The sequence below is a fragment of the Balaenoptera physalus genome (assembly GCF_965194825.1).
Source record: "Balaenoptera physalus genome assembly, chromosome: 15".
In the NCBI taxonomy this organism is placed as follows: Eukaryota; Metazoa; Chordata; class Mammalia; order Artiodactyla; family Balaenopteridae; genus Balaenoptera; species Balaenoptera physalus.
The window spans coordinates 66,481,875-66,507,261 of record NC_138894.1 but is presented as its reverse complement, the minus strand read 5'-3'; the positions used below and the strand labels follow the sequence as shown (position 1 = coordinate 66,507,261).

General features: G+C 34.0%; 1 protein-coding gene across 2 annotated transcripts in view; it reads right to left on the bottom strand.

Annotated features, from left to right (window-relative positions):
* SOS1 (SOS Ras/Rac guanine nucleotide exchange factor 1) overlaps positions 1-25,387 on the bottom strand; it is a 148,325-nt gene that overhangs the window by 60,072 nt on the left and 62,866 nt on the right. For both annotated transcript variants that reach the window (XM_082427659.1, XM_082427660.1), the window contains exons 2-6: positions 21,723-21,848; positions 12,089-12,220; positions 9,519-9,683; positions 6,476-6,685; positions 3,821-3,964 (exon numbers count right to left, since the gene is read on the bottom strand). In XM_082427659.1, coding sequence (XP_082283785.1) covers positions 3,821-3,964; positions 6,476-6,685; positions 9,519-9,683; positions 12,089-12,220; positions 21,723-21,848 — 777 coding nt within the window. The remainder of the gene's footprint in view (positions 1-3,820; positions 3,965-6,475; positions 6,686-9,518; positions 9,684-12,088; positions 12,221-21,722; positions 21,849-25,387) is intronic.

The window sequence follows — 25,387 nt, the reverse complement described above, 5'->3', positions numbered from 1 at the left end:
CACTATATACATTTTCTTATATTTGCTGTGTAGACAATTATGTTGACTACAAATAGGACAATTTTGTCTTTTCTATTCTTTTTCTGTCTTTTGGCTAGTATCTCTATTAGAGTGCTGAAAAGATGTAGTGAGTGGCATTCTCCTACAGCTTAGTCATTAAATATATCTTTTATAGGTTTTTGATAGATATCCTTTATTAGATTAAGAAAGGTCCCTTCTATTCCTACTTTGCTCAACATTTTAAAGAAATTCCTGAATGAATGTTTTTCTATGCTCTTTCTTATTTGTTGAGATTTTAATGTTAATGTGAAATATTACATTAACTTTTTAAAAATTTCAAACCACTTAAGAGTAAACTTCCTAAGATATATCATACTGGCCACAGTTTTTATTTAGATTATAAACTGATTAATTTTCTTTGCCAGTTGTGTCAGTATGTGAGAGTGGTTCATATTATTTTCTTGTATTATTCTCATCCAGTTTTGATAATACATGTATTGATATATAATCCTAAAAATTGAGTTGCCCTTTGTGTCCCTATTTTTTATCTTCCTTATGAATCTATTTTGTGGTTTTCTTAACAAAAATCTTGCATATGTTTATTGGGTTTACTTCTGAATACCTTATGGTGCTATTTCTAAACTGAATGGAGCAGGGGACAATTTTCAAAAGAGTAAGATTAACTGTTTCTTGAAGACTGGTAAAACTCCTAACACTTAGTGTATGCCTCATGTCATTTGTTGAAACATAGATTTGATTATTCAATTTTTAATTGTTTTTAAGTTAATTAGGATATCTATTTCTTAAGTCAATTTTCCTATTTTATATTTTTTAAAAAGTTAACCACTCAATCCCAGTTCTCAAAAATTTTCAAATGGATCTCAGCATTCCTGAATGATTTAAAAAGTTGCAATCTGTAGTTATAACTTTTTCTTCCTAATATTTATGCTTTTCCTTTTTTCTCCCTTGATCAACATTATTAGAGGTTTTGTTCTATCTGTTGTGTGCTTTCTAGTTCATTAATTCTGTTCTTCTATTACTTCCTTTATGTTGTTTCTATTATTATCATCTCTCAAATTTACCTTATCTTTCCTGTTTCTTGGCTTGAAACCTTTACTCATTTATTTTTAGTTACATCTACTTTTTAAAATATATGTCTAAAACTGTAAGTTTTTCTTTATGCATTGCTTTAGTTGCATCTTACAGGGTTTTGTATATAGTTAGTACTTTCACTTTTGCTCAATTTCAAGTATTTTGTAATTTTCATTGTCACTGCCTCTTTAATCCATGAGATATTTAGAAATTCATTTTTAAGATTTCCTAGTATTTTAAAAACTTTTTATTGCGATTTCTAATTTAATTTCATATAGTCAGAAAAGATGGTTTGTATGCTATTATGTAATATTTGAGACTTCCTTTTTTATCTAATACTGTAACCAATTTTTGTAAATATAACTGGTATCTTGAAATGAATCTAGAATCATCCATATATACATAATCAAACCTGTTTATTTTCTTATTTTAACTTCTATAGCCTTAATCTTTTTTCTGTTTGTGATAGAGATGTGCTACAATTTCCTATCGTAATAGTAAATTTTTTTCCATTTCTCCTTGTAATTCTGTCAGTTTCTATATTTTGAGGCTTTATAATCAGGTACACATACATTCATGATTGTTATATTTTCATGACATTGTCCCTTTTCCTATTTAGGTAGTGTTCCTCTCTACTCTAATGTCCTCCCCACCAAGCTTACTTTTCCTAATTATATCAATTGATATTTATATACTAGCTTCCATTTATTTGTTTTCATATGTTGACCTTTCAATCCCTTTATTTTAAATATTTCTGTGGTTCTGTTTTGGGTGTGTCTCTACAAGCTGCAGAAAATGGACTTTTAAAAATAAAAAATAAGTACTTTCTTTAAATAGGCGAGTTTCATCAGTTTACATATACTGAGTTACTAACATAGTAGTATAATGTAGTTGGATTTATTTGTATCATATTACAGTCAGCCCTCTGTATCTGTGGGTTCCACATCTGCTGATACAGAAGGCCAACTGTACTATGCCATTTTAAATGAGGTTACTTGAGCATCCACAGATTTTGATGTTGGAGAGGGGATTTCTGGAACCAATCCCCCATGGATACCAAGGGATGACTGTAGTTTGTTTTCATTATCACTGTTTTTCTTTACTTCCTTATTCTTTCCTATTATCAGTGGAAAAGATTAAAAAGTGTTCCTACAGTTCTTGTACATTGTAAGATATAGGTAGTATTTCTATTCTTTTGGTGATTTTCCTAAATGTTTTAAAATCAAATATAGTTTGTTATTATCTATAAATTTTTCTAAATTTTAAAGAGAGTTTACAGTTGTTTAGTTTTTCTTGTCTTCTGAATACAAGCCCATTTTATGTGCTGAGAAGTTTAGTTTACCTACCCTTTTAAATTAAAAAAAAAAATAGTTTGGTTTTTAAAATATTCAGTAGCTTGGGCTTCCCTGGGAGCAAAGCAGTTAAGAATCCACCTGCCAATGCAGGAGACACGGGTTCAAGCCCTGGTCCGGGAAGATCCCACATGCTGTGGAGCAACTAAGCCTATGCACCACAACTACTGAGCCTGCACTCTAGAGCCCGCAAGCCACAACTACTGAGCCCGTGCACCACAACTACTGAAGCCCACACACCTAGAGCCCGTGCTCTGCAACAAGAGAAGCCACCACAATGAGAAGCATGTGCACCACAAAGAAGAGTAGCTCCCGCTCTCCGCAACTAGAGAAAAGCCTGTGCCCACCAACGAAGACACAACACAGCCAAAAATAAAAAAATAAGATAAATAAATTTATTAAAAAAATATTCAGTAGCTTATAAAATTTACTACTACATTTCTCAGCATTAGTTCTTGTATTCCTCAACTTTCCTCTGAGTACAACTTTCCCTCTTGCTGAAGAACATCCTTGTTTTTGAGTCTAGTTATGTATATTCCTTTTTTCTTTTTATACTTTATGACTTCTGTATGTTTGAAGCAACACTGAGGGGCTGTAGTGAAGCTTAAACTTAGCATATTATTTTGCCTGAAGGTCTTAAATTTTTTGTTTTACAAACTCGACCCTGAGTTACAATAAAAGATATAGTTGATTTTGGAATGAGAACAAAGCAAGAGCTAGAAATTTCAGAATGACTATCAATACTAACTTATAAGGGCTAACTCAATATTTTAGCAGTTGAAATATCAAGTAGAAGGTTACCATTTTTCTACCCCTATGATATCTGAATCGTCTAGGTCCTGGACTTGATTTTCCTATTCACTTCATCCCTCCTATTCTAAATAATTATGCACAGTTATCATATATTGAGTAGCTAGCTGTTATGAAGCTGGTTAGCTAAATATTTCAGGAAAGTTATTTAACTTTCAAAAAATCCTGAGTCCTATTACTATCTTTCTTTTACAGATATAGATAGAGAGGCTTAGAGATGTGAAGTAAATTGCCCACGGACACATACAACTACTAAGTAGCAGATTTTAGACTGGAACACAAGTAGTCTGACCTCAGGTCCAAGTTCTGTGGCCTCTTCATTGATAAGATAGCCAATTAAGTGCCAGCTGTGGGATCTGTTTTTTATAATGATGAGAAACTACTTTTTCTAAGTTTTGTGAGATAATGGAAACAAATGTTGACGATGACCCTTTGAGGAAGAGGCAATACAGTTGAGTAGTCAGCAGTTAATGTTTATGTTCGCTGGAAACAAGAATCCAGATTCCAATTTTAATTCAAATGTCGGGCCTTCTAGATGCAGACTTTTTTGGTGTATAATTACTTACCTCTGCTAAGTCTTCAAAGCAACTTCCTACTAATGGATGGGGACTGCCTTCATCTGTCATTTCTACAGTATCTTCTATATGGCCCAGTAACTTTACACTAAGTTCATGTATATCCACTATACGACTAAATATATTTTCTACATCCTGTTGGGATGAAAAACACATTAATTCAGTTAGGTTGTATAATAAAACAAATTTTGAGCCAATAAGTCATTTTACAATCATGAAATTTAACATTGCAGATACAGTGAGAAATTTTAACAACTTACAAATATAAGTAAGAGACAAAGAATTCCTTTGGCAATGAAGTATAGTTTGCAAAATACATTTCTCTAGGTCACAGGTTCTCAAACTTTTTGTTCTCAGGACTCCTTTACACTCTTAAAAATTATTGAAAACTCCAAAGGGCTTTTGCTTACTGTATTAGAAATTATTTACTATCAACATTTACTATATTAGAAATTAAAACCAAGAAAATCATAAAACATTTAATTCATTTAAAAATAACAATAAAGAGTTCGTTTATGAAAAGTAACTATATTTTTCCAGAACAACCAAAAATCTTGGTGAGGAGAATGGCACTGTTTTACATTTTTGCAAATCTCTAACACCTAGTTTAATAGAAGATAGCTGGCTTTTCATGTATATTTCTGCATTCAATCTGTTGTGATACGTTGCTTTGGTTAAAGCATATGAAGAAAATCTAGCTTTACAAAGACATGTAGTTGGAAAAGGCAGGAGTCTATTCAAATAACTGTGGATACCCTTTTCTTTTTCTGCATAGTTTCTTTACTGAGATATGTCACGTACCATAAAATCCACCCTTTTAAAGTGTACTTTCACATATTCACAGCCTGTTCAATCGTCACTACCATCAAATTCTAGAACATCTTCATCACCTCAAAAAGAAAGGCTGTATCCAGTAGTAGCCCTCTCCATTCTTCCCCTACACACCCATCCCCAGTCTCTGGCAACTACTAATCCACTTTCTATCTCTATGGATTTGCCTAGTCTGGAAATTTCATATATATGGAATGAATATCTTTTTATGATATTATACAAGTCAATAAATGGTAGCTTCTTAAAGGTTAGTTGCAACATAGAATCTGAAACTATACAAATTTTGTACATTAAAATCCACTGGTCTATTTTGAACTTTGAATGGATGTTTTACCCAGGTGTGATTTTGTAGTGGAATTGCTAGGTTGTATGGCTAGCTTATGGTTAATATTATATGAAATTATCAAATTCTTTTCCTAAATATTTATACCAGATTACATTCTCACAAGCAATGTGGGAATTTTACATTCCCAAAAGCAGTTGCTCTACATTCTTTTCAACATCCAGTATTGTCAGTCTTTTTAATTTTAGCTTTTCTAATGAGTGTGTAGTAGTGTCTCATTATGGTCTTAATTTGCATTTTCCTTATGACTATTAATGTTGAGCATCTTTTGATGTGCTTTTTGGTCATTGGTATACCTTCTTTTATAAAGTGTTTAAATTTTTTGGCAACCTAAAATATCAGGCTGTTTTTCTTATTACTGAGAAGTGCAAAAGTTCTTTATATATTCTGAATACAAACCCTTTGTTAGATATATGTAATTCAAACAGGTTCCTACAATCTGTGGCTTACATTTTTATTTTTCTGACAATGCTTTTCAAAGAGCAGAAGTTATTTTCATTTTAATGAAGTCTAATTCATTAATTTTTAATTTTATGGTTCTTGATTTTTGTGTCCTAAGAAATCTTTGCCTATTCTTTACCACTTTGTTTTTAAACAACTTTATTAAAATATAATTTACATACCATGCAATTCATCCTAAAGTGAACAATTCGATGGTTTTTTACTATATTTACAGATTTGTGCAACTCAAAATCTACTCCTTTATTTTTTAACGTCTGCTCATTGCCATAACATTGAGTGAATACCAGTCTCAGCCTCTGTTGTGAGCACCACTTCTCCATCAGTCACCTGTGACTATGTAGCTACAGTTGTAGAAATTACTAGAATGCAACTCCCTTAGACAATCTCAACTGTTCTCATTTAGCATTTCTCCAGGACCCAATCAGGTTGGTTTAATTACTACTGTAAGATCAGTAGTCCCTTCTCTAATTTTCAGTTATTGGCACCTTCCTTTGTGCTCCCCAAAATACTGCTGTCATACTTCTGTTTATGGTAATTACCACAATGTATTGCAATTTAATTTAAAGTTTACATTTCTGTCTTGACTGGACTAAACTTGACAGAAGAAACGGTTTTTTATTCATCTTTGAATCCCCATTGCCAAGTATGGCATCAAAAATATAGGCAGCCCTGATGAAGTGTTGGTTCAATGATGCAAATGAGTCAAATTAAACACAGAAATCTTCCACCTAAACAAGAGGCTTTATTCTTTGGAGTACATGGAAGAGTCTGTGAATTCATTTGTACTTACACAATCAGTCTAGTTTAGATTTTGTCTTTTAATTTCTGATGTTTAATTTATCACAACTGTTGTAGCAACTTTATTTTTGATCACAGTCATGATGAATTAAATCCCACTACTTTTAAAAAATGGACCAATTAGCAATCATGAACTATACAAATTCAAATTTGAGTGGTCATGTAAAATTAACAACACATGCAATGATATACATTTATTCAATGATACTTACATTAGCTGAAAACAATTTTGAATTGGAGACAAAGGGCTCTCTAAAAACTTTTATAATTAAATTAAGTTCCCTTATGTATTGTCGAATTTCTGCCATAAATGCTTTTACCAAATCATAATAAGTTTGCTCTCCTGAGGTGGAAGGCTCTTCATCAGTTAAAGATAATATATTTATATCTTCTACATCTTGATGAAACATATCCATCAATACCTACAATCAGAGATATAAGAAAGTATAATAAAATATGAATCTATAGTCCAACTTGAAGTTAAACACCCTAAGCTATTATTTGAATACAGTTCTTAAATGATAATAAGCAGACACACAATTACCTCTTCTTGGATATAATGCCATTTCCCCCTCCACAGCTTCTCTAAGACAAAATTCTACATCAGGTATCACAAACTGCCTCTTCCAAGTTCTCTGACAATACAAGTATCTGTCTGTCTGTCTGTCTGTCTCTCTTGTTAACCGTATATTACTTCTAATTTGTTTCCAAATCTTGTCTTGGATTTCTCTCAGTTTCCTCTGTTTCATAACCTTGGCATCACCACTTCATTCCAGGGCCTCACATAATTCATAGTTGAATAATTCCTACGTTTGTTGGTGATTGATCAAAATAAGTCCTGTTTTTTTCCAAGAAGTCTACTATTACTACTCCTGCTAAACCTTCTTTTCCCTCCTGTGAACTTCGACATCATTATCCCTATAACACAATGAAATATTTTATCTTGTATTACTTTCTGCTTGTTTCACAAATATAAGTACCCTTTCATCAAATCTACAGTCTCGTTCTATATTTCTCTTGCATCTCTTCTCTGTGTGAGCACGTACTACATACTCAGAAACATTTTATCAATTCATTTAAAAGTATCAAATATTTTATATTCATTGAAAAATAACTTTTAAAATCAAATACTCATTCATTAAAAAATAAAAACATTTGAAATCCTTCAGATGAGGTGATTTTCACATTCTGAAAGAACAAATATACTAAAATATATTTAAGTGGATTCAGCAATCAGAAAGAATATTCCGAATCAATAATACTTGGAAAAAAGGGAGTGAGACGCTTCATCAGAAAATATTTTCTTTTCTGAAAAGTCATTTTTATAAAATAAAATTACTGAGGCAGTACAGTGCAATGACTTAGACTCAGATCTGGAGTTCACGTCTAGGCTTTGAAACTTCTCAGAAAATTCTAGACCAATTTCTTTATCTCTCTGAACTTCAGTTTCCCTTTTATAAAATGTAGATAAAAGCATCTACCTTAGAGGGATATCACAAGGACCAAATGAGATAAGTCGCATATATGCTTAACTTTCAATAAATGTTTGCTCTTAACATAATCATAGTAAAACCATACAAGTAGTATCTAAAGAAAGTTAGGCAATGAAATTAAACTCTCAAGAGTTTAGTATTGGGTTGGCCAAAAAGTTCCTTCGTTTTTAAGTAAAAATAAAAGATACGTTTTTCATTTTCACCGAGAAATTTATTGAACAATGTATTCACCCATTTTGTTCCAATACCTTCTGCCATTTTTCAGGCAACTTCATAATTCCACATTCCCAAAACTTTTTAGCTTTTTGAGCAGAGAACTGTTCCAGGTGCCTTTTTTACAGTCATCCAGGGAATTGAAATTTTTTCCATTAAGAGAATTTTGTAAAGACTGAAATAAATGGAAATCCGAACGTGCAATGTCTGTTGAATACGGCGGATGAATCAGAACTTCCCAGCCAAGCTGTAACAGTTTTTGCCTGGTCTTCAAAGAAACATGCAGTCTTGCAGTATTCTGATGGAAGATTATGCATTTTCTGTTGACTAATTCTGGACGCTTTTCGTCGAGTGCTGCTTTCAGTTGGTCTAGTTGGGAGCAGTACTTACTGGAATTAATCGTTTGGTATTCCAGAAGGAGCTCATAATAGAGGACTCCCTTCCAATCCCACCATATACACAACATCGCCTTCTTTGGATGAAGACCGGCCTTTGGTGTGGTTGGTGGTGGTTCATTTCACTTGCCCCACGATCTCTTCTGTTCCACATTATTGTACAGTATCCACTGTTCATCACCCATCACAATTTGTTTTAAAAATGGAATGTTTTAATTACGTTTCAGCAGAGAATTGCATGCGGAAATATGGTCAAGAAGGATTTTTTTCACTTAACTTATGTGGAACCCAAACATCAAAGTGATTAACATAACCAAGCTGGTGCAAATGATTTTCAATGCTTGATTTGGATATTTTAAGTATGTCGGCTATCTCCCGCGTGGTATAACATTGATTGTTCTCATTTAATGTCTCCATATGATCGCTATCAACTTCAAATGGTCTACCCGACCGCGGAGCATCATCCAGAGAGAAATCTCTAGCACGAAATTTCCCAAACCACTTTTGACATGTTCAACCAGTCACAGAACCTTCTCCATACACTGCACAAATCTTTTTTTGTGTTTCAGTTGCATTTTTACCTTCATTGAAATAATACAGCATAATATGCCGAAAATGTTGCTTTTTTTCTTACATCTTCAGTATTAAAATGGCTACACAAAAATTCACCAATTTTGATAAGTTTTTTAAAAATGCACACGGAAATGACAGCTGTCACAATACAATCTAACAAAACTGTTTCGAATGAAGTTAAAGACAACTAAGCACTACTAGAGCCATCTTATGAATGAACCTTTTGGCCAACCCAGTATTTTTATATTTTCGAATATTCTTTTCAAGTAAATCCATAATCTTCTAAGTCTTCCAATCCAAATAAAAATTTAAGAAATTCACTAATAAGAGATTATTACTGTTATTAACCCTACATGCAGCAACACATAAAAGAAAAGCTACATGACATACTTAAACACATTTTAATACTATATATATAATACTTTATTTACATAAAGTGATATCTGGAGTTCTTGCCATTAGATTACTAAAAGTATGCCCTAACAAACAATATACAATTTTATTCTGTCTGAGTAGTATGTTAGCACCCAGTAAGTCATGAATAAAAATTTAAGAACAAAACATATAGATCAGCATCCTACCTTATCAGCACACATTGCCACTTTAATATCTTGCTTTGTAATTTCATAATGCCGTATATTTCGCACATAATTCCCCACCAGCTTTAAAATGTCTGCAGAAATGTATTCTAATACTGCTACTATGTAAACAGAAACCTGGTGGTCAATTTTATAACCTAGGACCTCCTGAAAAAATTAAAAGAAAAGCATGTTTAAAATTATTTACTATAAATTTGACACACTGATTTTTTAAAAAGTGTATACAGTTTAGCTTAACTTTTACTGAGGCCTGTGATTGTCAACAGCATTTAATTTTAAGTAGTTCATCTATGAATAATATACATATTGCTATTTGAAAATGTAAACCAAGAAAAGGTAAGGCAAAATTACCTATGTTCATGTAAAATACTTAAGAAGTACAGATAAGTAAATAGGTAATCCCTAAACTAGGAAGGGAAGCCCAAATTTGGGGGAGGGGAAAAATGCTCATTGTTACCTAATTAAGAATACCTGGAATTAACAATGACAAATGAGGGTTTTTTTCTTTATGCAGAACAAGAGTTAATATATTATTGGTATCTGGGAATATCCACTATCCTTATACCTCCATCCTTCTTTCCAAAGGAACCTGGGCTTCCTAAAAACCCTAGTGGTACATTCACTCCTGATATCTGGGCTGTTTCTATGGAAAAAAATTCATGCTATGTCTTGCTGAACAACAGTGGTTATTAAGGGCACATTAAATAGTCCTATTATTAGACTTTAAAGAGAGTATGGGCTTTTGTGGGGCTGACCAATTCCTATAGGAAAATAAATTCTATTTTCTAAACAATCCAATTAAGAAAAAAAAACTTCAAAATAATAAGTTTACTTATATATTTTATAACAACTTTAAATGGAGTATAATCTATAAAAATATTGAATCACTACGTTGTTCACCTAAAACTAACATAACATTGTAGATCAACTATACTTAAAAAAAAAAAAAAAGTTTACTTATAAGTTGGGAACAGGTTGCATTTACCTTTAAGAATATGTAAAAACTATTAATTGTTTATAGTGATATGGATATAGTAATAAATTGAAATGATACCCACAATTAGACCCTAAAATGCAACATTTAGAATCATTAATACAGCATGCACATACCTCAATTTGTTAATTCTCTTAGAATATAATTCAATGTATGGCTATAAAAATCATGAAAAGAGAATTATAAAGAAGTGCAATGACTAACAGCTTAGTAATTTTCTATAACTTGAACTTACTTCCTCAGACCAGTTAGTAAGAAATAGGTAGATATTTCTATTCAAACAACAAAGGACAAAACGTAACCTTTTGATAGTCTTAATCACCCAAGTGTTCAGCCTTAAATCTTGTACAAGATCAAACAGACTTGGATTTCCTAATGCTATCACTTAGAGTCCTGTGAACTTGGAATAAAAGTTGCTTAATCACTTTCTGCCTCAGTTATCTACAAAGTGGGGATGATAATAATTAACTCTGTTGAATAATAAAACTTAGAGATAATGTATGCAAGCATTAGCATTTTACTTGTATTATAGTACACACAAAATTACTGATATCAGAAGTATTATTAAGGTTTTAATTATCATACCTATATTTTTGATGTGAGAGTTAATCAATAGTTTGTTCATTGTATTAAATAAAGAAATCACATTATCAGAGTTTCTAGCAGTTATTTTTTCTATTAGTTCTGGAGAGACTCAACTGACCGACTGACTAATATAAATGACAAGTTGGACTAAATAGTATAGGTGATCTTTATGGAATTTTTGTTCAGAGATTACACATAGCCCTATGGCAGTCTCACAGAGGTCCCTACACAACTAACTATGTGAAGGATTTATAGGGACACTTAGGTCTAGCCAACAAAAAAAGGAGTTTTACAAGTTCTCTTTGAGGTTCTTATAGGGACACTTAGGTCTAGCCAACAAAAAAAGGAGTTTTAGGGCTTCCCTGGTGGCGCAGTGGTTGAGAGTCTGCCTGCCAATGCAGGGGACACGGGTTCGAGCCCTGGTCTGGGAAGATCCCACATGCCTCGGAGCGATTGGGCCCGTGAGCCACAGTTGCTGAGCCTGCGCGTCTGGAGCCTGTGCTCTGCAACAAGAGAGGCCCGCGCACCGCGATGAAGAGTGGCCCCCGCTTGCCACAACTGGGGAAAGTCCTCGCGCAGAAACGGGGACCCAACACAGCCAAAAATAAATAAATAAATAATTTAAAAAAAAAAAAAAAAAAAAAAAAAAAAAAAAAAAAAAAGGAGTTTTACAAGTTCTCTTTGAGGTTCTAGTAACATCTGAGATGAACAAAATCCACAATTATAACTTTTCTTAGTGCTTTCAATTTGCTTGATTATTACTGTTGGTATGAAATAACTTTAAGTCATGTTGTCCAACTTATAGTTTCCTATTATATCATCCCTCCCCATGACATAAATTCCTGGAAAAATTAAAACGAGAGAATGTCACTCTTCAGTTGACTCTATTATCCATAAAACATATTCTTTGTGTTTGAAAATCATGGGTTTTATTTTGCTTTTAAAAGGCAAGAAGGCAGTATTTCAGCTTTACCTTTAACAAAGGATGAATTTTTTCTACTGGGAGAGATAAAGGGTTTCTTCGCTTCCTCTTTTCGATAGCCGACTGGGCATCAGCTATTGCCCACTTATCAATTGGATGAGGGAAACTTTTTTGAACACGTTCCTTGGAAAATAGGAAAATAACAACTAAGTAACAAATATATTAAATAGTGCTCTTCACTTACAATTTACTTTTAAAATCAAAGAATACCAAAAGCAGGCTTTTCACATGTAGTATAATTTATACTACAAACATACCTAAGCTAAGAGAAAACCATAACTGCCAATGTACTAGTTTCTTAATTAGGCAATTAAGAGACTAAATGTTCCTTCTATTAACTAGGGGAAAAATCACATTCTGAATTTCAACTTCACTGTGATAAAGCTAATGACAAGAATGAGTAGACGCTATTTAAAACATTACTTATATAAAATTTCAAGGAACAAGACCTAAGCTCAAAAAGCAAATATCTAAATCCAGTTCTCATTTGTCCTTTCTTTCAACACCAATTACAAGCTAAAATAGCATTTTCTACTGGAAACTTCTAAGAATTTTTTCCTTTATCCATCATGCAAAGGTACTTGACTTCAAAACTATTTATAAATCATGGAAATCAAGGGTTTACATTAGTAACTGCAACTTTAATACACTATAGCTTATCATTAGAGTTTGAATCTTCCACAGGTTATTAATTTTTATCAAGATATTTCATTTTAATCCAGCAGTTATCCAGTTAGAATTTCCATTGAAAGTGAAAGAACTCATGTTAATGTAAAAGCTGAACTTTCCGACTTTAATAAACTAATATAATTCACTTCAAACAAAAGGTACTTTCATGCTCTGAAGTTTTAAAAATCCACTTTCAGGATACCATAATTAAAACCAGTAGAGGTCGCTATTACACAATTTTAACATGTATTTTAAATTGTTCCGTATTTAGTTAGTAATATATAAAAACTGTTTAACATCACTCCTGATTATAAGTGTAAATTAAAAGTTTTGTCAATTGCTATTAAGATGGAAAATGAAAAAGAGATTGCTATGTGATATTCTGTGGAGGGAAAGGAAACATTGATTCCAGGACATGTTAATAACAAATTTATAAATTCAAAATAATTTAACCCATTCAAATTTAAGAAATTTTCTCTTCATCTATGTTCAAGAGTAAGTCAGCTTCTAAATATAAGAAGTTATCATTTTAAATCTAATGACAAATTATTGTAGTTAAAAATGGAGTTCACAAACATTTTCAAATGTCTAGTTGAAAAGCTATTTGCTAGGATGCTATACCCTCATATAATAAAGGCAATACAAAGGTCCAAAATACTGGGGGAGTTCGGCAGGTGAAAAAGGACTAATAAAGGAAGGAGGAAGGGGTGGAAAAGAATGTCCAAAACAAGAATTCTCTTCCTTTTTTCCAAGTCAATACTATAGACTTGATAATACAAAAATGACAAGAGATTTAGAACTAACTTTACCATGATTCCCAATGAAAAATTTCATACTGATGGGTTTAACCCATGGTTAACTGAATAAATAGGTATAACCATGATTACAAACCTTATAATAGTATAGCCCTATGGCTGACTAACATTTTTTTGGTGGGGGGACCTCAATGCATAGTAAGAAATAGTAAGTTCTTAATACATTTTACATTACATTCTTATACATCACATTCATAGTACACAGGAACAAAGCTTCATAAAACAAAACCTTCTATTACTATAGGCAATGCACTGATTTTTCCTATTCATTTATAAAAATGTTAGTTGGGCATAAGGGGTGATGACCTAGAATCTAAAAAGCACTGGTGTATAGTGGTGACAGAAAGCAGCAGAAGAGAACAGAAGCTGAACTCAATCTAATAATTCTAAATACATTTAACATACATCTTTGAAAAAAAATCATCAGTAGAATTACAATGCAAACTGTAGGCAGGGCTTGAGGTAGAAGAGAAAGAAAACAGAACAGCAATCCTTGCCCATCTCAATTTTATCAACCTAACTCCAAGTTTATCTATTGTTTTGAGAAAGAATGGGAAGGAAAGTCAGGAATGCTAAAAGAGAAGGCAAGAAAGGGAAAATAATAATGATGAAGAAAACATTTTAAACTTACTTATTAGTGTATTACTGGACTGTATATTTATGAGGTAATACCAAAGGTCATGGGAAAGATTAGTAGGGTCAAAAAAGATGCCTTGAATGTGAAAAGGCCAGACTGAAAGAAATACTTTGTCTCTTGTAGTGGCAAATTTAATTACAATTTTAGAGCAAAATAAAATTTATTTTTACAATTATCTTATATAATTTAAGGTAAAGAAGCCCCAGGAGAAATGATCAATGAAAGATTCATGAATTAAATAAAGTCTATTACTCTTTCAAGATACTCTTTCAAGATGCCACTTTCAAGATTAATAGTTTTGTTTTAAATTGAGAAACTCCACCTTGATTGATATTTAGTGGCTTTGGGAAAAATAAAAGATAGAGAGCTAGGTTTGCAATTCAGCTCTGTCTCTTATTAGCAGAACCTTGCCTTTTCCTTTACATAATAAAGGTGTCTAAATAGATAATCTTGATGATCAATTCCAAAAGAAACATTCTAGGATCTATAAAAATTCCTACACATGTACTTCAGTGTAAATATTCAGACCTGGAGGTACTTTTGAAGTGCTATTAATAGTAATAAAGGCTTAGAATGTGTAGGAGAATTTTTTTTTTCTGTCTAGAAAGGTAGAAAATATTGTGAAATCACTTGGGAAATCGAAATGTGAATGGCAAACTTATTAGAAATTACAAAGATTCTTTAGGATGTGAAGGAAAAGAAAGAAAGTTAAAGAAAAAATGAATGGGAAAGGAAAAGCAAACTTTTAAAATTTAAGGATTCAGCTCACAGGGGGAAAAAAGTCTAAGATAAAGGAAACAGAAATAAATGGGATCCAAATTGGAATAAAAGAACTAAAACTGTCACTGTTTGCAGATGACATCACACTCTACATCGAAAATCCTAAAGACACTAACAGAAAACAACTAGAGCTCACCAATGAGTTCAGTAAAGTTGCAGGATGCAAAATTAATATGCAGAAATCTGTTGCATTTATATACATTTCTAACAATGAAAGATCAGAAAGAGAAATTAAGGAAACAATTCCATTTACCATCACATCAAAAAGAATAAAATACCTAGGAATAAACCTACCTAAGGAGGCAAAAGACCTGTACTTCAAAAATTATAAGACAATGATGAAAGAAATCAAAGACACAAACAGATGGAAAGATATACTGTGTTCTTGGATTGGATGAATCAATACTGTCAAAATGACCATACTACCCAAGGCAACCTACAGGATTCAATGCAATCCCTATCAAACTACCAATGGCATTTTTCAAAGCACTATAACAAAAATTTTTTAAATTTGTATGGAAACACAAAAGACCATGAGTAGCCAAAGCAATCTTAAGAAAAACAAATCTGGAGGAATCGGGCTCCCCGACTTCAGACTATACTACAAAGCTACAGTCATCACAACAGTACGGTACAGGCACAAAAACAGAAATATAGATCAATGGAACAAGACAGCCCAGAAATAAACCCACTCACCTATAGTCAATTAATCTATGACAAATGAGGCAGAAATATACAATGGAGAAATGACAGTCTCTTCAATAAGTGGTGCTGGGAAAACTGGACAGCTACATGTAAAAGAATAAAACTAGAACGTTTTCTAACACCACACACAAAAATAAACTCAAAATGGATTAAAGACCTAAATGTAAGACCGGATACTATAAAACTCCTAGAGGAAAACATAGACAAGACACTCTCTGACATAAATCGCAGCAATATCTCTTTGGATCCCCCTCCTACAGTAATGGAAATAAAAACAAAAATAAACAAATGGGACCTAATAAAACTTAAAAAGCTTTCGTACAGCAAAGGAAACCATAAACAAAATGAAAAGACAACGTACAGAATGGGAGAGAAAACATTTGCAAATGATGAGACCGACAAGGGATTAATTTACAAAATATACAAACAGCTCATACAGCTCAATATCAAAAAAACAAACAACCCAATCAAAAAATGGGCAGAAGACCTAAATAGACATTATTCTAAAGAAGACATACAGATGGGCAAAAGGCACATGAAAAGATGCTCAACATCGCTAATTATTAGAGAAATGCAAAGCAAAACTACAATGAGGTGCCACCTCACACCGGTTAGAATGGCCATCATCAAAAAGTCTACAAATAATAAATGCTGAAGAAGGTGTGGAAAAAAGGAACCCTCCTACACTGTTGGTGGGAACGTAAATTGGTGCAGCCACTATGGAGAACAGTATGGAAGTTCCTCAAAAAACTAAAAATAGAGCTACCATATGATCCTGCAATCTCTCTCCTGGGCATATATCCAGAGAAAACCTTAATTCAAAAAGATACATGCACCCCAATGTTCACTGCAGCACTATTCAACCTAATTGTCCATCAACAAATGAATGGATAAAGAGGATGTGGTATATATATACAATGGAATATTACTCAGCCATAAAAAAGAATGAAATGATTCCATTTGCAGCAACATGGATGGACCTAGAGATTATCCTACTAAGTGAGAAAGACAATTATATGATATCGCTTATACGTGGGATCTAAAAGAAAGAAAAAAAAGAAGACATAAATGAACTTATTTCCAAAACAGAAAGAGACTCACAGACACAGAAAACAAATTTATGGTTACCAAAGGGGAAAGGGGGTGGGAGTGGGGATAAATTAATAGGCCGGGATTAACATACACACTACTGTGTATAAAATAGATAACCAAGACGCAAGAGGGAAGAGATATGGGGATATATGTATACATATAGCTGATTCACTTTGTTATAAAGCAGAAACTAACACACCATTGTAAAGCAATTATACTCTAATAAAGATGTTTAAAAAAAAAAAAGATAACCAACAAGGATCTACTGTATAGCACAGGGAACTATACTCAGTATTATGCAATAACCTATAAGGGAAAAGAATCTGAAAGAGAATATATATATATATATATATATGAAAAAGAAATAGAGTCCAAGAAAGCCTGAGTTAAATGAGAGGAAAAATGTATCAGTGTCCTAAGAAATTAAAGTTGGTTAAATACAGGACACACAGGCGAGAAAGGGAAACAGGAAAAAAAGATATTACAAATGGAAATCAGTCTAGTCAACCAGAGAGAAATAAAGAACAAGTACAATTATGAAAGAACAAGACTTAAGAAATTTAAAAGAATATACTTATGGGGGACTTCCCTGGCGGCACAGTGGTTAGGAATCTGCCTGCCAGTACAGGGGACATGGGTTCGAGCCCTGGTCCGTGAAGATCCCACATGCCACAGAGCAACTAAGCCTGTGCGCCACAACTACTGAGCCTGTGCTCTAAAGCCCGCGAGCCACAACTACTGAGCCTGCGCTCTGCAACAAGGGAAGCCACCGCAATGAGAAGCCCACGCACTGCAATGAAGAGTAGCCCCCGCTTGCTGCAACTAGAGAAAGCCCACCTGCAGCACTGAAGACCCAATGCAGCCAAAAATAAAAAAAAATAAAAAAAAAAAGAATATACTTATGGATAAACAACAAGGTCCTACTGTATAGTACAGGGAACTATTATATTCAATATCCCATAATAAACCATAATGGAAAAGAATATGAAAAACAGTATATGTATGATTGAATCACTGTTGTACAGCAGAAATTAACACAATATTGTAACTCAATTATACTTCAATAAAATAAAAAAAATTTTTTTAAATTTTTAAATAAATAAATAAAAATATACTTTATCAGGACTATATCAGAAAAAATACGACTGGTTTTACTTCTACTTTTAAAACGACTAAATCACAAAATGAGGAGAGGGAGAGCAAACCAGATTGGAGGAATTTTTATACACTATCTTTTAAAACATTATTTTAAAAAGACAGGACCAAATAATATATAACCCTTCTCTGCATTCCCAGGGAGTTTATATATACTACCCTTATTCATCTGGAACACTGCCTGACAAATAGTGGATACTCAAATATTGGTGCCATGGATTAGTGAACATTAGCTACATCAACACAACAAAATCCCATTCATTTGAACTATGATAGTTCATAGTCTGTGATAATCTGTAGTACAATTCATCAAAACTTTTAAATTAGCATAAGCAAGATTATAGATATGTATGTAACCCATTAGTTTTCAAGCACTTCTGAAGTATCTATTTTCCTAAAACTATAGGGCAACTAAAAATCACTTTTAGTTTTTCATTGAAACAAATCCCCTAGGGGCTGAATATTAAGCAAGAATTGCCACCCTACTTTGAATTATGCTTATACTTTAAAGTAATCAAAATGTATTCTTTAGAAGTAAAATTCACATATTCCACTAAATCAGATTGCTCTGTTTCTTAAAGCACATTTTTATACGGCCTTCAAATTAATTTTTTTTATGAATTATCCCTTACCCCAAAATTTATTTGAAGGGCTTGCTAAAGTCACGGCCCTTATTATTTTAAAAGGAAGCTCCATAAATGCATTAAAGAAATTAAAGAAAATTATTTCCTGATAAAAGAATCTAAAGACACTATTATATTCATCTAAATATCTCCAATCTCCATATTCTTAAATAAACACCCTTCCAGGAATGGTACAGAAAGAAGGGTATTTGACTATTGATTGGAAAAGAACTAGATTTCCATCGTTTTAAAAAATCCGTTCTACCATTCTGAGGGTTAACTGTCTAATATATAAAACAAGGAGAACAATAACTACTCCACAGGGTTGTTGGAAGGGCATAGAAATGTCTATAACAGTACTTTGAAATTACAAAGCCTATTACACAACTGATTGCTATTTCTATTACTGTCATATATTCTCTTTCAAAAAGTCCATTCCCAACCACAACATCAGTTCACTGGAATATCCCATGGCTACATCTATTTTAAATGTCCAAGTTACTTGCTTAAAAATAACACAACAGGGCAGAGGGTAAATATCTTCAATATCTCAGAAGCTTTCTGAGTATTAAAAAGCCATGAAATATCCCTTATTATCTAGAATCGTGAGTATCTACATAATGATTAAATCTGCGCAAGTGGAAGACTGAGAGACTCATTAGTAATTTTTGAGAATTCATGGAGATCTCCTTCAATACTGGAAAATTATGTTAGTTTTTATATTAATGAAAAGGAGAAAATTAGATAAACACAGGTATAGTACAACATTATTTGGAAAGAGCTGAATTTGAGATTGTAGTGTTTTCAAACTAGCAAATACCTGGAATATACCAACATCAGAATGATGATGCGATCTGTAACCCCATTCTAATACACTAGGCATAGGATTGGATGCTACATTTTATGAACACTGTGGGAGAACCTAATCAGGGTCCAAAAGATCAAACGGAGTTGTTAACAAGGAGAGTCAGGCAACCATTTCTATTCAAGATCTACTCTGAAAGCCCAATGTTAGTAAGTGCCTAAAGGAAATTATGAATAAAAGGTATTTTACTTATAATTCAATGGAAAAACGGGATAAAAATGTATAAACCTACTTTGAATTACTTAAAAAATCAAAGTGAATCACTATTCCATAGTACACAATCTTTTCTACAACCACAACCTCTGTAGCTTAGTGTTGCTTAATATTTCTTTGCCTCAATTGAAATCTGGATCTCCCCTAAAGACTTCTAGAGCAGGAACTGCCCTTGTCCCAAAACCCACATGAAGGTGGATTTAGCATCTTTTCCACTCCCCAGGCTGCTTCTGGAATATCACTCTTCCACTCTCATGTAAAGTCCTGCCATCATCCTGTGTGACTTTATTGTTTAAATTAAGGACACATAAAATACTTTGACCTCTTAATTCCTTGAACACTTCATTATAGGGACCTTCATGTCTAGTCCAGCTACCACCACATGGCCACATCCTGCTTTTGTAACTATGTTACTTTAGAAATCCTAAATTCTAACAACTCTGTCTCTGATCCCAATCTATTCTTCTATTTCTATCACTCAGGTATTCTAGTGTTATCAGCTCTCTGATCTTATTGGGAAATCCAATACTGTTCCCTCCATGTTTTGCCAATCTACCTTCCCCTCGCCTACCTGGCAGAATAGTTTAGTAGAATTTCGGCCCAGAAAGCTTAGGCTTTCTGGGTTAGAGTCTTGGCTTCACTACTTACTAGCTGTAACCATGGGCAACTTACTTAACCTCTCTGTGCTTCAGTTTCCACATTAATTCATTCAACATATACTTTCTGAGTGCCTTCTCAGTGCCAGACAATGTTCTAGGTGCTGGGGATTTGGGTGAACAAGACCTTATATTCTGGACCTTATATCTTATTAAAGGAAAAGACAGCAACATCTTCATGGGGTTATTAAAAACTTTAAATGAAACATAAACATAGAAGTGTTTAAACCAGTGTATGATACTATAGCAAGCACTCAAATATCAGCTGTTTTTAAATTTCACTTTTTTCCTTATCCAATTTGATTCTCTGATGCTCTTTTCAGCTGAGCTTCCTATTGAATATAACTATATATCAATCCCTCACCCCTCAGGGGAACAGAGCAGGGCCTGGGGTAGACAGAGATACACCTCCTGCCCAGTCACTGTGTACTGCAAAATCATTATTACATTCTAGTGTGTTGTGTCCTGAAAAGGGTTGTAAAGCACTGCTACTACCAATTTCCACAATTCTCTTGCCCTACTGTTCTGCCATTATATATCCATGGTGAAATGCCATTCAACTCAACCATCTTTTTTGTGCCCACACGAGTACTGCAAAAGAAATGTCACAGAAATGCAAAGATTTGTATACTATACATTCAAGGTCTTTAAAGTCAAATGATCCTTCATCATTGCCAGAAAACTCCTTTTGTATTTCCAGCTCTATGTTCTGTTTTCTATAGTTGGTACTCAAGCCTCCTTTCTTCTCCTCTCAATCTTGACTCCTCAAGAACTCCATTTAGATGGCTCTTCTTCTGAGAAGCTAACCTTAAGCCCCAAAGCCTGTGTTATTAGTTTACCCATTTTTTGGTTTCCCACATACCCTTTTCTCATAGTACATCACATTATGTTACCGCCCATATACCTACCTGTATCTCCACTAATCTATAAGCCCTAAAAAGACAGGAGCCATGTCATCTTTGTAGGAGATTACAGAACTTCCTTCCTAGATTTTTAGATGTTTCCCTCCCTTCCAATAGGTGGAAAGTGGTTCACTTCTATCTAAAATACACCTAGCAACTGAAGATCAAAGGATTAATTGAAACGTTTTTGAAATGATAGCTGGCTTTAAAAAACAAACAAATAAAAACACTTGACATATTCCACTCTTAAAGGTATATTTGTCATTCTAGCATCAAGAAGCAGTGTTTAGAGGACAATAAAAGTTCATTTTAGATTAAAAGCAAATAATGGAATAGTTTGACAGCAAAAACATATACAAGCTATCATACACTCAATACAAAGTTAAAATAAATCCAGTCATTACTTTTAAAATACCATATATATATTCTGTGGAACTGAAAAGTAAACTCTTTCCCCCTTCACTGACATGACAATAAACACACATATTAGACACAAGGCAAAACTTATCATACCTCTACATCCGAAGCACTTCGGGGCTGAGCCTGGCATAGCATATTTAATAACTGCAGAATTAATTCTTCCACATACTGAAGAGCGTCATCACTAGACTCAAGAGTAGGATGAACTTGGCCCTGAACCTATAAACAAAAAGCAAAGTAATTAAAACGTAGGCTTGTTTCATCTAATTAAACAAACGAAACAAATAATTTTGTTTTTTTAAGTCTGGGTTTGTATTCAAGAACATGGTCTGGCTTGCAAATACAGATTTGAATGTTATGATCCAAGTCTGGAATTCTTAACCTTTTTCCCAGCCACGTGCACCATACATGCTTATTAACATGTTTCTAGAGATTCAGATACTTAATTGCATAATTTCCAATTTTTTTCTTAAACCATGGTTATCCTGGAGTGTGGGAATATAGAGAGGGAGGGAGAGGCTGAGCTGGGGATAAAAGATGCAGTTTATATGGTTTTTGCCAAGAACCAGTGGTAGTTAGAACACTTACTCAACATAGTGCTTGGGCAAAATTGACCTCCTATGGGTCCCTTGTTTAACTCTATCTTTCCTACCCAATGATAAAATCCAAGAGGGATATATCTTATTCACCAAAGTAACTCCAGCATCTAGCGTTGTACATGGCACATAATACAAGCTTGGTAAATGTCTGTTGAACACAAAGTCACCCTATATCAAAGGACACAAAATGGGCACTTTTGACAATGTGAGACTGTCTATGCTTCAGGAAGATAACTTGATGGTCACTCATTCATAAATGCCCAATAATCTTTACCTTCATTTTCCTCAACCATTTCTTTGGAGGCATCTTAGGCCACCGGTTTTTGTAAAACTTACATTTTAATAACCAGCATGATAGTCTTTACTTGCATCCCTTTGTCACTCACTATGGGTCAAAACTGTTCCCTACTTTAAAAAATGGCAGAAAAATCAGTTTCAGGAGACAAACAATACATGTTTCAAAATATGCTCAACTCTCTAAAGGACGGTAGAGCTCTCAGAGCTCTCACTGGATGAAAGTACACAGTACTCACTAGCCAAGGGCATTTAGTATGGTCTGTCCTACTACATACACCTCATTAGCTGAGGGTTTGACAGCCTCAGTGTATGGAGAAATTTTATTATAAAGTATACCATATAATGAATTTTAAAATATATATTAAAAGTACAAAGACATGTATATAAACGTATATATGCACTTATAATACTTTTTAAAGAAAAGTATTTTAGAGGCAAATAACATTATGACAATTCAGAACTGTGTGAGGGGTGCTACATTAATTATGAGGTTTAAAACAATTTACTATTCTTTTACAGGTGAAGAAACTGAGCCCCAAAAGGCTTAAATCACCTGCCCAAGTACTTTTTGTCATTCTTGGTATCGCTATTACCGACCAGATTGTAACTGACCTGCTTACAAATCTCTCACCCTATTAGATGACTGAATGGTTGTACAGTTAAAATAATGGATGGAGTAGGGACTAGAACCCGGAATTCACGTTTCTCAGCTTTCTATTCACCAGGCCGTCGCGTTCTGACTAATGTGTGTAGGTAACGAAACCTGTAAACAGACTCCTATTCAACACTAAGCATGATTTAAAAAATCTTTTAAAAGCGAAACAAAAAAACCCCCGGAACTTTTGACAATAGTTTTATTTTTATACATTGAATTGCATGCCCTCATTGGCTTAAACTGATTTCTTAGATACCCTTTACCTTCATGGTTGACTTATCTTCCTTGAAAAGTGAATCCTAACACTTCATGGTGGGTTTTTGTTTTTTTTTGGTGGGGGGCTCTCGACTTTTTTAAACTCTCTTTTCTTATTATCAGTGACACAACCTATTCTCCTTCTCTTATTTCTTTGTTTCTTTTTCCATTTGTTCCTTATAGAGTTCCATATCTTCCTTCACCCCTCAATGTGGAGTCCGTCCTTGTCTGTCTGCTCCCTTCTTCTGTTCTCTCTCCCAACTAATCTCATTTACTTCCACATTTTTATCACCTGCATGGATGACTCCGAATCTATCTGTAGTCCTGACTTTTCTCCTGACTCTTAGACCCATATACCAAATTACTTGCTAGATATCTCCACCTATCCTACCAAAATCTCAACTATTACATGGGGTGGGGGGGGAGCGGGGAGGAACTTATTATAGATGTTGAACAAGAAAAACTATATCTCACAAATGAAAAACAGTACAGACAGCCCCTGGTTTCACTACGATGTAGTCCTGGAAAATGTAGCTATAATTGGGGTTACATTCCCATTCAAGGCTCCAGCATCACATAAAATATAGCTACAGATTTATAAAACAACATAATTTTATAAGTAAAAGAGACTTTAGAAGTCATTTCACTCAGTCCCTCTATTTAGCAGATAATAAAAAGGAGACACCCACAATTCTGTAGCTAACTAGTAATGCTGAACCTGGGCCTCCTGGTGTCTAGGCCAAAGCTCTTTCCACTAACCCCCTGACTGTCAACTTGGAGGAGTCCTAGTAGCTCCATCAGCATAAGGAGTAGAATGTCCATGAACTGTATCTATTTATATAGTGGGCTTCTATATAAAACTTCGCTTTTTTTTCTTTTGGCTGCACCACGCAGCATATGGGATCTTAGTTCCCCAACCAGGGATCGAGCCCACACCTCCTGCAGTGGAAGTGTGGAGTCTTAACCACTGGATCGCCAGGGAAGTCCCTAAAGCTTGGCTTGAAGTATGCGGTCATACTTTAAGAAACATCAGCATGTCATAAATGTAAATGCAGCACTATAAATCTTACCATCTGCAAAGGTAAAATCATTCAAAATGGGTAAAATGATCATTGATTACACAAAGGATCCCATGTATTACATAAAATTGTAAATATACTAAAAATCTGACATAAAGCTAAATTGCTAGAGATAATAAATATTAAGATGAAAATATTTAGGGACTTCCCTGGTGGCGCAGTGGTTAAGAATCTCCCTGCCAATGCAGGGGACACGGGTTGGAACCCTGGTCCGGGAAGATCCCACATGCTGCGGAGCAACTAAGCCCATGCGTCACAACTACTGAGTCTACGCTCTAGAGCGGGCGAGCCACAACTACTGAGCCTGTGTGCCACAACTACTGAAGTCCGTGTGCCTAGAGCCCGTGCTCCGCAACAAGAGAAGCCACCACAATGAGAAGCTCGCACACCGCAGCGAAGGGTGGCCCCCGCTCGTGACAACTAGAGGAAGCCCACGCCCAGCAAAGCCAAAAAATAAAGATATTTATATAAAAAAAAGGATGAAAATATTTAATCAACAATAATTCTAATTAACTTTAAAAAATATCAAGCCTTTTGAGGAAGTGGTTTAGGTACCTCTAAACACATTTTAGAAAGTGTTCAAGAAAATGTAAATTGATCAGATTATACTTTTAAAATGTTCTTTGTTTTTCAAAGAAACCCATAGAAACTGTATAATTCTTCACTAATATAGCTCCATCTTTACCTGCTCTTCAATTTACACTTTATGCTGAAGCAATTCATACTATTCAGTTTGTGAAACATGGCATGCAGTTTTCACTCACACTGTTCTCCGTGGCTATCATTCATTCTCTTACCGTTTCGCCTACCTACCTGACTTTCAAACCCCAGATCTCGTGTCATTTGGGTAGACTTTCTTGCTTCTTGTCTCTT